Source organism: Typopeltis vanoorti, chromosome 4 (assembly GCF_054136105.1).
Source record: "Typopeltis vanoorti isolate ZY-2024b chromosome 4, IOZ_Tvanoo_1.0, whole genome shotgun sequence".
Classification (NCBI taxonomy): domain Eukaryota; kingdom Metazoa; phylum Arthropoda; class Arachnida; order Uropygi; family Thelyphonidae; genus Typopeltis; species Typopeltis vanoorti.
The window spans coordinates 73,347,148-73,360,992 of NC_143552.1; the positions used below are offsets into that span (position 1 = coordinate 73,347,148).

At 34.1% G+C, this 13,845-nt stretch overlaps 2 protein-coding genes across 5 annotated transcripts in view; one reads left to right on the forward strand and one right to left on the reverse strand.

Annotated features, from left to right (window-relative positions):
- Positions 1 to 1,101, forward strand: part of LOC150107412 (ethylmalonyl-CoA decarboxylase-like) — a 99,917-nt gene extending 98,816 nt beyond the window's left edge. The window contains exon 5 of the mRNA XM_090391872.1: positions 1,006 to 1,101. Within this exon, the coding sequence (XP_090247998.1) occupies positions 1,006 to 1,038 (33 nt within the window). The 3' untranslated portion in view covers positions 1,039 to 1,101. The remainder of the gene's footprint in view (positions 1 to 1,005) is intronic.
- Positions 1 to 13,845, reverse strand: part of LOC150107413 (F-box only protein 8-like) — a 103,314-nt gene that overhangs the window by 45,306 nt on the left and 44,163 nt on the right. For all 4 annotated transcript variants that reach the window (XM_090391876.1, XM_090391873.1, XM_090391875.1 and 1 more), the window contains exon 6: positions 2,175 to 2,293. In XM_090391876.1, coding sequence (XP_090248002.1) covers positions 2,175 to 2,293 — 119 coding nt within the window. The remainder of the gene's footprint in view (positions 1 to 2,174; positions 2,294 to 13,845) is intronic.

Sequence of the window (13,845 nt, forward strand, 5' to 3'; positions counted from 1 at the left end):
CTCATTTCCATAAGTTAAAACTGGTTTGAACACTGTCTTGTATACAGCTAATTTAGTGTTCCGACTGATCTCTCTCTTATTCCATATGAATTTATTCAATCGACTTCCCATCATACTAGCTTTGTTGATTCTGTTGTCTATTTTCATATTTAATTTACTATCTTCACTAAAAATCGTGCCTAAGTAGCTGAAATTTTACTTGTTCCACAGGTTCCCCGTTCACAACACAGTTGACATTTTCAACAATTCTATCTATTTTCATTATCTTTGTCTTTTTAATGCTGACCTTCATATCATATCTATTACAACAGTTATTCAATTCAGTCAGGGAATCTTGCAAACTTGTAGCGTATTTATTTAGAAATATAACATCGTCCGCATAAAGCAATGAGCTGACATTAATATCTCCAATTCTGTTATCATGTTTAATACCACTTTCCTTCATAATTTGATCCATATAGATAGTGAATAACAGAGGGGATAACGTACACCCTTGTCTCACACCAGATTTAACATTAAACCATCTTCCAACTTACAACTCAAATACAGACTAAGTATTGCTTGATATAATGCCCCATTGACACATAACTGAATCTGTTTTATAAACTAATTTTTTTAGTCCTTTAATTTAACCAATTTTTTAAAAAAAAAACTAATACCTTTAATGATAGCATCGCATGTATTAAGTATTTTTATTGTTTCAAGACCAATTTCATTTGAGTTACGCGGCAACCACTGTTAGCTAACCTACGTGAAAATATATTCACACTTTCAATTCGATATATCGATAGTTTGTTCTGAATGATGAATGAAAGTAAGGTTACATAAGTGCTTTGCGTGATATAAACAATGATCACCATATACTGGAGTTGTTCCGTTTTCTCTCTCTCTCTCTCTCCATGTTTTCCCATGTATTTCTTTTGTTTTTCTTTATTTATGTTTTGTGTTTCAGTTTTATTAGTCTAATTTTGATTTATCATCTTTGTTACATTTTTTATTTTATAGAAATTTCTAACCATTAAAATGTGGAATTTTTGAAGAGAAAAAATCCAGACAATTCTGAAGAGGCTAGTGATGAAGAATTAGAATCTCATAATGAATTTCAAAACACAAATACAAAATCGAATACAAAAAAGGTTCATCTTTTCAATGAAAATTACTTACCAATGGGTTTTACATTGACTGGTGATCCAGATTGTTCTCTTCCACTGTGTTTCGTCTGTGGCAAACAACTTTCAAATACAGCAATAGCTCCAGCAAAATTGAAAAGACGTTTCACGAAAAATTACAATGATATGGAAAATAAAAGTGCTGATTATTTTAAAACGCTATTACAATCTCAAAAGAAACAGTGTGCAGCTCTTATGAATAAATTCAGTGTCAGTGAAAAGACTCAGGAAACAAGAATTGCAAAGATATTTTCAAGAAAACAATAAACAAGATTTTGCTAAGTGTTTTGAAGATCAAAAGTGGGTGCAGATACTAGCCTATTTAGCTGACATTTTTCATTACATTAATATGCTGAACAAATTGCTGCAGGGCCCAGGAGAAAATATATTAACTCAAGTGACAAGATTCTTGGATTTAAAAGAAGGCCGAATCTTTGGAAAAATTATGTTACAAAAGGGAATCTTGATATGTTTCAATTACTGGTGGGGCTTAAAAGTAAAGAAGGATATCATCAAATTTCAGGTCTTATTGTAATCCACCTGGAACTGATGATAAAAATCGAACATTATTTTCCGTCCTTTCCAACACAAATGTATGATTGGGTGAGAGATCCATGAGCAAAAAGGTTGAGAAACACTGCTTTAATCCCTAAATATAGTAGCTTGCTGAAATATAGACACCATTGTATTCTGAAAACTTGTCTTCAGGATACAAGAGTTTTCAAATCACATAATGCTTTGATGTGACTACTGTTGTCACTTTTTAAAAATAAGAATTCATGTTTATTTATTTAATTTTTGTATTCTTATCCTTTTGCAAGAAGAGGACTATACAATTCTCTATAGCCTATGCAAAATAAATTTCTAAACGTTTGCTGTTTGTTATAAAAAAATTTCAGCCACCATTGAATATTCTAAGTTTTATGTCTTGCAAGATTAGAGGAGTAATTATAAATATACTTAATTGCATCTCTATGATCATAATATGGTAAATCATATCCCTACCTTATATCTAAATAGAGTCGCATTTGTCTCAAATTGAGCAACCTTGTATTATGAAAGAACCTTGCTATCTCAGTTGGATGGTCATCTATTAGCCTATGTTTGAAGAAATAATCCATTCCCTAAAAATATTAAAAGAACAACTTAACCCATAATTGCCATTATTACTGAATAGTAGCAGGTAAAATATGTAAATAAGACTCATACTACATCACTAAACACATTTTATCTTACTGTTATCAAATTCATGCAGAACTTCAGTATCCTGGCAGAGGATGAGTGATGTTCACCTAACCTCAAGAATGTATTATACAGGGTGGCCCATAAGTCATGGAACAAACTGTAGAAAAGGCCTTGTCTTTGTGAAATGCATAACTTTTTTAACACTGCCAGATTTTTTTCTTATTAGTTATGAAAAATCACATCATGGCTTTACATGATGTGGTTTTCACCTTCCATTTTTGGCTTCACAAAGACAGGTCCTTTTTATTTAATGAAGAAAAAGTAAAGAGATTATTTTTGTTACTGAAAAACTTTTGTTATGGAAACACTGGAAGTCACATGAACAGCTAATTTCACTTTTAGTGTCCTTATTTAGATAAAGATGTATTTAATATACTTCATATAAAATGTAGACGTATGGGATGTCACTCCTGCTGGAAATGATAGATATGAGCTAGAGAAAGAACTATATGAAAATTACTTGCATTTTATGTCCTGCACTGAACACAGAAAAAGGGCTGAGATGATGACAGATGGCTTATACAATCTCAAAAAAAAAAAAAAAAAAACCTCCCTTTTCTCCACCTTCATTTCCTAGATCTGCGAAACAGACATATTACTAAATTCATTATGACTATTTGTAGTGTAATGTAGGTTGCTACATATGAACACAAGTGCTGTTGGCTATTGTTAAATTGTGATTGGTAAAATTCCTAAGAGAATTTATTGTTTCATAATTTAACAAGTAAAGAACCTATAATAGAAAATTTGCTTGCATCTAAAAGTGTAAACTATATATATGTGAACAAAATTGGATATATTAAACAAAAAGATAATAATTGTGAAAATGCATAAGAAAGAAGTGTTATTCCATTATGTAGAAAGAATTGGCAGTAAAATACTAGAGAAAAGAACATAAAAGTATGATTAAAGCAGTATACCATTTCTAGGAATTAGATAGACAAAGCTTAGATGAATGACACAATTTTTAACGATAATTGTAGCGTAATCCAAGGCCAAGAGCACAGGATTAAAGGAAGTTGCTGCAAGCATATTGTGTGTACACGGCACATGATAAGTAGGCAGAAAAGAAGAAATCCTCTACCGAGAGATATCGCGTTGAGCGCTATCGATGAGTCGGTGGGAGGAAGATTACGGAAGGTGCCGATAGGGTGCGGAGATATAAAAGAGATAGGACTCCTCTTTATTTTTTTTATTTTACTTTATTTTTATTTTTTAATGACAAAAGATAACCGACAATGGGTATAATAGGTCGTGATAATATAGATAGTTAAACCAACCCATTTTGCGACATGTGCTAGTGGCTTCTTCTGGGTTAGGAAAAACAAAAAGATACAATAAGGGGTAAAGATGAAACATTACATAACCAAACATGTAGGAACCATTACGCAAAAGTAAAAAAACAGAAATACGTCGAAGCTGACACAAGTTAGTCATCATTCAGCGGATATGTGTGACCGTTGGCAGAAAAGTTACAGTATGATGTGTGGAAAGATCTAATAAGAAATGAAGAGATTATTTTTGTTACTCTCTTATCTATCACAGCAAAGAACATGAATTATGTATGAAAATACTAGAAGTCACATGAACAGCTAATTTCACTTTCAGTGTCCTTATTTAGATAAACATGTATTTAATATACATCATCATCATCATCATCATCAAATTCCTGCCATGTACCCTCAAGGGGTGTACAGGATATGATAAGTACTACATGAAAAATTTACATCATTACTAACTTCCTATCTACAATTTTCCTCCAAATCAGTCTGTTACTTGTCAAGACTCCAACATTATCAGATCTTATATTTCTATCGTCTAAGATACTTTGTACAGTATCAATCCACCTATATCTTGGTCTTCCTCTGGGTCGTTTTCCTACCAACCTGGCAGAGAACACTGAGAATACTTGTTTTGCTAATCTTTCCTCACCCATTCTGTTTAAATGACCATACCACCTGAGATTAGCTCTGCTAATGCTTTCCTGGATGCTGACAATGTCAAGTTCTTTCCTAATATCCTCGTTTTTAATATGATATTGCCATTGATGCCATCTGTTCATGCCTCTAATCTTTCTAAGGACTCTCATATCTGCGGTCTCTAGTCTTTGGTCAAGTGTTTTACTTCTGACCCAGCTCTCAGATCCATAAGTTAAAACTGGTTTGAACATGTCTTGTATACAGCTAATTTAGTGTTTTTGACTAATTTCCTCTCTTATTCCATGTGAATTTATTCACTTGACTTCCTACCATACCAGCTTTGTTGATTCTGTTGTCTATTTCCATATTTAATTTACCACCTTCACTAAAAATCGTGCCTAAGTAGCTGAAATGTTTTACTTGTTTAACAGGTTCTCCGTTCACAACGCAGTTGACATTTTAAACAATTCTGCCTATTTTCATTATCTTTGTCTTTTTATTGCTGACCTTCATACCATATCTATTACAACAGTTATTCAATTTAGTCAGGGAATCTTGCAGACTTGTAACGGATTTATTTTTCTCCTCTCTAGTATCCTTTTTTCCAAAAGTTAACATTCATTATTTTTGGAGTTATTATATGCATATTTAGTATAAACTTTAATCATACACATTGCATACATGTAGGTCAATGTAGGGAAAACTGTACATGAAATTTTTGTTAACAAATTGCAGCAGAGACACTTTACATGATAATGCAGAACACACTGCTGCCAATTTTTTTTTTTTTTGTTTGTTTTATTGTTTGTTTTTTTAACAACAAACACATCATGCACTGGCAAAATTACTTATGACGCATTACAGTGAAAACCAATATTGATGATTAGGTTGCTATCGCAAATTTCCTTTAAACAAAAAACTATCAGTGTGTAATTTATACAATCATTATAGTTTACCATAATGATCATTTCTGCAGTAAGATTTGGCTATAAGTTGAACCATCACTTTCTCCATCCATAGCATATTCTCATGCAATGAAGCTTCATGCTCACATACTTCATCATAATCATCATCATCAAATTCCTGCCACGTACCCTCAAGGGGTGTACAGGATATGACAGTACTACATGAAAAAATTACATCATTACTAACTTCCTATCTACAATTTTCCTCCAAATCAGTCTGTTACTTGTCAAGATTCCAACATTATCAGATCTTATATTTCTATCGTCTAAGGCACTTTGTACCGTATCAATCCACCCATATCTTGGTCTTCCTCTGGGTCGTTTTCCTGCCAACCTGGCAGAGAACACTTGTTTTGCTAATCTTTCCTCTCCCATTCTATTTAAGTGACCATACCATCTGAGATTAGCTCTGCTAACGCATTCCTGGATGCTGACAATGTCAAGTTCTTTCCTAATATCCTCATTTTTAATATGATATTGCCATTGATGCCATCTGTTCACGCCTATAATCTTTCTCAGGACTCTCATATCTGCGGTCTCTAGTCTTTGGTCAAGTGTTTTACTTCTGACCCAGCTCTCAGATCCATAAGTTAAAATTGGTTTGAACACAGTCTTGTATACAGCTAATTTAGTGTTCCGACTAATTTCTTTCTTATTCCATATGAATTTATTCAATTGACTTCCCACGATACCAGCTTTGCTGATTCTGTTGTCTATTTCTATATTTAGTTTACCATCTTCAGTAAAAATTGTGCCTAAGTAGCTGAAATGTTTTACTTGTTCCACAGGTTCTCCATTCACAACACAGTTGACATTTTCAATGATTCTGCCTATTTTCATTGTCTTTGTCTTTTTATTGCTGACCTTCATACCACATCTATTACAACAGCTATTCAATTTAGTCAGAGAATCTTGCAGACTTGTAGCGGATTTATTTAGAAGTATAACATCATCCGCATAAAGCAAAGAATTGACATTAACATCTCCAATTTTGATATCAGGTTTAATACCACATTCCTTCATAATGTGATCCATATGGATAATGAATAACAGAGGGGATAATGTACATCCTTGTCTCACACCAGATTTAACATTAAACCATCTTCCTGTACTTCCTTCAATTCTAACTGCTGACTCACAACTCAAATAAAGACTAAGTATTGCTTGATATAATGCCCCATTGACACCATATAACTGCAGCGTATTGAATAGCTTCTCTCTTGGCACCTTGTCATATGCCTTTTCCAAATCAACAAAACTTAAATACAGATCTTTGTTATATTCCCATGCTTTCTCGACTATTTGTCGTAAAGTGAAGATCTGATCCTGACAGCCTCTATTTGGCCTGAATCCAGCTTGTTCTTCACCAAGCTTTTCTTCCACAATTCTTCTCAACCGTTTCTCAAGTATACTTGCATAGATCTTGCCAGGAACACTCAGTAGGGAAATACCTCTGTAATTCTCACATTCAGTTTTATTTCCCTTTTTATATATGGATACTATGAGAGCTCTACTCCAATCATCGGGAATTCGTCCCTCTGTCCAGGCTTTCTGAACTATGCAGTGCAGCCACTGTAAGACTCTTATACCACCATACTTCAGCATTTCTGGTCGAATATCATCTACTCCTGCTGCCTTTCCGCATTTCAAGCCTTTGATGGCTTTTTCTACTTCAAGTATGGATATGTATTCCTGACTGCATACCTGGTAAGTGTTTTTTATCATTGTGCTGTCATCACTGCTTGTTTCATTTAGCAGTTTTTCAAAGTAATTACTCCATACTTCAAGGATATCTTTTTCTCCTGTTTTCATTTCACCTTTATCATCTCTAATTCCTTTTACAGCAGTCTTTCCTCCATTCCTAAGCTTCTTCAACAACCTCCAGAATATTTTGCCATCTTCTTGATATTTATTTTCTATATTCTTGCCAAAGTCCTCCCATGACTTTTGTTTAGCTAGTTTTACACACTGTTTAGCTTTCTTACATTTGTCTCTGTATTCTGTAAGAGTAAAAGCTGACTTATTTGCCAGGAACTTTTGATATGCTTTCTTCTTTTCCTTCACTGCCTCTTTAACTTCCTTTGTCCACCAGGGAGTTCTGATTTTTTTATCCTTGCACACAACCTCACCACATGCCTCTCTGGCAGAATCAATCAATGTTTCCTTCAGAGTTTGCCACTGAAGGTTTGATTCCTGTTCTCAAACTCTTTCATTTTCTTTTCAATAATATTTCTGTATGTTAGTCTACAGTTCACATCTGAGAGCTGCTCAACTTTTATTCGCTTTAAAACTTTCTTACATGTTATTCTTTTCAATATGAAATTCAATTTTATCCTGCTCAAGACTAAATAGTGATCACTTCCAATTTCAAATCCTCTGTACACTCTGGTGTCCTGCACCAGGGAGAAAACATCACTATCAACAATAACATAGTCAATGAGACTTTTCTTATTCCCTAGCCTCTTCTCTCCATGTGAATTTGTGCACATTTTTATGTTGGAACATGGTGTTAGTAATAACCAGTCCATGTCCTGAGCAGAAATCCAACAGATATTTGCCATTATTATTAGCTTTGCTCTTTTCTCCAAATTTTCCCAAAATATTTTTGTATGTCTCACAATCATTTCCTACTCTACTATTTAGATCCCCAACAAGGACCAACTTTTCCTTTTTCATTGTGTCAGCTGCTTTTTCTAAAGCCTCAAAAAATTCCTCCACTTCTACCTTAGTAGAACCTTCTGTGGGACCATAGGCACAAATAAGTCTCATTGTCCAGTTTCCCATTCTCATATTTGCCCACATTACTCTACTTGAGACTGACTGCCATTCAAGAAGATTAGCCTCGTATTTTGTGTTGAATACTATGGCTACTCCTTCTTTTCCTTGATTGTCATTGCCTGAATATAACATTTTGTATTTATTGCTCAGAAAGATCTCACCAGTTTTGGTCTTTTTTGTTTCAGTCACCCCTATTATGTCGATCTGGTACTTATCTAATTCCTCAGCTAGCTAGCTCCATTTCTTTGCCATTCAGGCTTCTTACGTTGATAGTACCGATCTTTAACTCTGGTGATGTTGAGTTGGGGTTTGTTTTAAGATTTGTTCTAGTAGCTGACTTTTCGCTGTTCGCCCTGGTTCCCTGGCGAAAACAACGGGGGCCTTGTTTAACCGGGCGATGCCCCAGCCGGCATGAAATTTTGTCATGTTGTGCCATCATTTTTTATTTTGGTTTAACCAATAAGAATACAATTTGGTCGGCTAAATCCCAAATTGCCAGCCCATCCTCGTTCGTTCAGTATCAAAGTAGATACCCAATAGGGTGCACCACGAGAAGGTGAGGATTCGACATTAGGTCAGAAGCCCTGGTCGGTTTTCTGCATTCCTTTAAAGGCTATGTGGAGGTCTCTTCTCAGTTATACAGCTTTGACCCTTAAGCACCCCAGTGAAGTATTTATTTGAAGTATTATATATGAAGTATTTAATATACTTCATATAAAATGTAGAAATATGGCTGTCACTCATACCTTCCAAATATCATAAAATCATCCCTTGGTTTCTGTTAAGTGTGCCTTGTGAATTGATAACCATTGTAGACTTTTTGATGTTGCAGGCACTGAAGTTGTCTTCTATGTAAGGCTTGGAGTTCTTGTCCCATTTAGTATTATGGTAAGTGTGGGAGAAGTGGAAAGCTAGGTTCTGATGTGTCTTCTGTTGTTATTAGCATCTCCAACATGATCTCTCTCTTAGCATATACCAGAAGCACACTCATACAGGTCATTACCTACATATCTCTTCATTGCACCATATATTGCAAAAATTAGGTATTATACATATGCTGAAAAAAAAAAAAAAAAAAAAAAGGGCAATCCTTATTACAGGAGATGGATTAGCTTCTCCAACTACTGGTGAGCAATAGATATTCTAAAAAAATGGTACAGTTTTCATCTCTTATATTGATAGACTTTCTCTCAAAATTGCCAATCTCATAACACAAGAGTGGCTTTCAACCATTGTGACTATACAAACTCTGCTATGTTCAGCTAAAGGCCACAACCGTTTCAACAAATTATCACAGAGTTTACAATATTCTATGTTCTTGTGGCCTTGCTTACATAGGGAAAACATCTAGAAGTTTGGAAATTAGACCAAGAGAGCATATTAGAAACATTAATAACAACAGAGAAGACAGTTCACGCCTAGCTCTCCACTTCTCCCACACACAGTCTTGTATTATTTAATCTTTGGCCTGCTTGTGGTATTAGGTGTGCTATGAGTTACTTAAATACCTCATGAGTGAGAACGAATTTTAAAAAAGTAATCTCTTTTGTTTTGACAAGGCTGGAGTTATGCTGGAATTGAGGGTTTTAAAGGTGGCATTTTGATAATGTTCTTATAAAATCCTGAAATATAATGAATTTAAATAATTTATATAATACTGCTAGCAAGCATACATGAACCTGGTTTTTCTGGATGTATGATGATCTCCCATCTTTTTCCAAAAGTTTTATTTGCCATTTATGTTATTATTCTGTCCATGTAGTTTATATCTGTGATAATACAAATTCAATAAAAGCAATGAATTATTTTTGAATAAGAAAAAACATTTGGAAGAACTTGTTTGAAGAATTTCAGTGTTCCCTCATCCCTACATTTGATTTTGCTAAAAGTGTGTTACTTGTAAATAATATAAATATTTCCATCTAATTCTAAGTATAGAGCCTTTTGGCTTTAAAAAAACTTCACAATTTAGCATGAGTAAGATACTGAAGTAGGGATATTATTATTATTACATGACACCTCCAGGGAATCCAAAGACTCATCGAGGGAGGGCACCTACCCTACAACTCTCTGTCTACACCACTCAATCCACCAACTACAACTGCACTAATGCCAACTACAACTGCACTATCACTCACCACCACCACCACCACCACTAGTATTTTCACAGACAATCACAAACATCCATGCCCATGGCAGGATTCGAACCCGCAGCCTTTAGGCTGGAGAGTGGATACGCTAACAACTCGGCCAAAATATCACGGATTCCTATATATTTCAGATGCTAAATATACAAAGAAACTTCAGTTTCAAAATTTACCAATGAGTTTAGGAAAATATAACTTTTGGCATCTGAGTTGCACTGCTTAAAAGAAGGGACTCTGCCCAGGAAAACCCATGCATTCACCTTTTAAGAGTTGATTTTCTGTCCTGACTGCTGTTTCAAACTGTTTGTTTGAAAGCAGAAATCTAAAAAGGGCAAAAACTCCTATTCAGTACCATAGAATTGGTGTCAGAAAGTTAAATTCATCATAAGTGAACACTAAGTAGGTGTCAAATTCTAAAGTACAGAGGCCAAAAGACTTCAAATGGCATGAAAAAGATAATGAAGTGGTATTATGGATCTATCCATATTTTATAGCCAAATATAAAAAGAAACTTAAATTTCAAAATTTACCAGAGAGCTTATGAGAATATAAGCTTTGTCATCAGAATTGCCTTGGTTTATACTACTTAAGAGATGTGGACTCCTGGGAAATTTACCATTTATTAGTGCTGTTCTATTTTCGAGTTTTTCCTTTTCTTTCTGGTCTTTGCTCCTTCTACATATATTTATTTCATCTTTTCAGTAAGAATTCATATATAGCAAAATCACATGTCATAGTTAGCTTTCTTACTCATCTTTTCCAGTCAATTAAATTCATGAACACTATTTGTAAGTTGCTGAAAACAAACAACTGTTAAAGACCAATCATCTCAGTGCAGTAGCCATAATGACTTGCAGTAATACCAAGTTTGTGGTTATTATGTGGTTATATATTTTATTATAATTATGGAAAAAATCAACTTAAAAAAATTGCAATCATTGCTTGCTTCCTCACTTCCTCTACCATTCTGCCCATTACAGCTTCTCAACTCTCTCTAAATACATATTCTCTATTCCCAACAATACTTACAAATTCATGCTGCATTATTTATGCTTTCTTAAGTTATCTGTGTCAACCAAAACAACCAGCTTTTGCACTTTTTCATTCTTCTCTATAGCTTCACTCTCCTAGTCTGCAATATTTTGCTATCCACATACTTTTGATACTTGCTCATCTCCCATACTCTCAAGTACGAAACCACAATCACTTTCTCTCCCTAGTTTCTCCAGCCATCCAATGCAATTATACACTTTCCTGAAACCATTATTAAGTCTCTCATGCTCCTCATCTACTCCACATTCACTGCCATCCCCCCATATTCTTGCTGCTTTTGCTATTTTCAATGACATTTTCTTGACCCTTATTTTCCTTTTTATTATTTGCACTGCACTTTAGGAAATTAAATTCCTAAACCTCTGCATTTTATATCCCTTTCTCAATACTTACATCCCTCTTATAATTATTCACATTATTATAGAATAACAGGTATGACACAGTAATAATAATAAAATAACCTTTTTATTATGTAAATATTTTTCTCGATGAGGCCTTGGACTCCCTGGAGGTGTCAGATAATAATATTTCCTCTTATGTAAGATGGAATTGAAAACACTAACCATAGGATCCAATGGCAAAACTCTAAGCTACTACATAGATCCATATATAAACATGAATGTTTAAATAAAGCAAGTGCTGTGACCTTACTTCATAGACCTAATCTTAATCGGAATGGCTTTCTCACTATTCTAAAAGTTTGGAAAATTGTTATCCTCAATTGTATTAAATAATTTATCTGTTCTATTTTAATTTAATTATTTTAATTTCAGCTCAGTAGTTTTAATCCATGAACACGCGATTGCATACATAGAAGGATTCCAATTCCTATTTGTTGTCCGATAATTGTACTGATGATGTCTTATGATACATAAGATGAAATATTTACATAATAAAAGTTATTTACTGTGGATACGTGTTATTCTATAGTTATGGATACCCCACAGGTTTCACTATATATAAATATTCACATTCTTTCTTGCTCATCTAATTTAATCTCAGTGACTGCAACTGATGCACCAAATGAAGTCTGAATTCAACAAAAATATCAATGCAGTCACCATCTGAAACTGATTTTGCTGTTCTTGTTTAAGCACATTCTACAAGAAAAAGTACCAAGGAGTTTGTGAAGTGATCTGACCCTGCCAATACACAGATCACTTCAGACTCCTTAAAAAAAGGTCACCTCCTGGCCTTTCACAGTTACTAATAAACTGAAACCATATAATTCTAGCCCTGTATACATGGACTACCTAAAAGTCAGCACTAGCCTTGGACATCAAATAAATATACAAAAATTACTCATATTTAACCTAAACACGAATGATAAATGCACGTAAACACAAGAAAGATATTTAATTAACCAAATATTTCGATCTGGAAATAGCAGACCATCTTCAGTGGTATTACAAGAACAGTTTTAAAAAATACAAGCTAGAATACTAATAATAGATCGTTAAAAATAGAACATGCCGCGTGATGTTATATCACTAAGTATTAAGTATAAAATGGAACATTTTGAAGTAGAGACATGATTGGGGGAAAAAAAAAAAAATAATGAGTAATCTTGATTAGACTTTCCCAGATTTTTGATATAGATATACAGTCATTACGATTCAGGTTGGGATGATGGAGTAAGGCCTCCACGCTTTCCTTGAACAAACGTTCGAACCTATAACGGGATCTATGTAAGATGCGAGTCCTGGACCAAAAGATGCTGTGGTCAGTTTCAATCCCATGTTGAGCCAATCCAGACTTTTCAGGTTTGTTGTGAAGAATGGAGTATTGATGTTCTTGGATTCTTTTTTCAAGAGAACATCCAGTCTGTCCAAAATAGGAAAGATCACAGTTGCAAGGAATTTGATAAACTCCAGGAAGAGATAAAGTTGAGCGTTTGTCTTTAGGAGAAGGAAAATGAGAAGATAATTTGTTAATAGGTGAATACGTAGCTGTTAAATCATATTTCTTCAAAATTCTTGCGATAGGTTCTGAAATACCGGAGATATAAGGAATAGGCACTCAATGTATTGCGACTTCAATTCTTATAATCCTCCACAAAGTCTGGATTGGCTCAACACTGGGTTGAAACTGACCACAGCATCTTTTGGTGCAGGACTCGCCTCTTACATAGATCCCGTTATAGGTTCGAACGTTTGTTCAAGGAAAGCATGGAGGCCTTACTCCATCATCCCAACCTGAATCGTAATGACTGTATATCTATATCAAAAATCTGGGAAAGTCTAATCAAGATTACTCATTAATTTTTTTTTTTTTTGATCATGTCTCTACTTCAAAATGTTCCATTTTAAACTTAATACTTAGTGATATAACATCACGTGGCGTGTTCTATTTTTAACGATCTATTGTTAGTATTCTAGCTTGTATTTTTTAAAACTGTTCTTGTAATACCACTGAAGATGGTCTGCTATTTCCAGACCGAAATATTTGGTTAATTAAATATCTTTCTTGTGTTTATGTGCATTTATCATTCAGTCTTATGTCACAAGTATCCTTAAAACAGCAAATTCTTAACCTAAACATAAAATAACTCACTAAATACTGTGAGTTG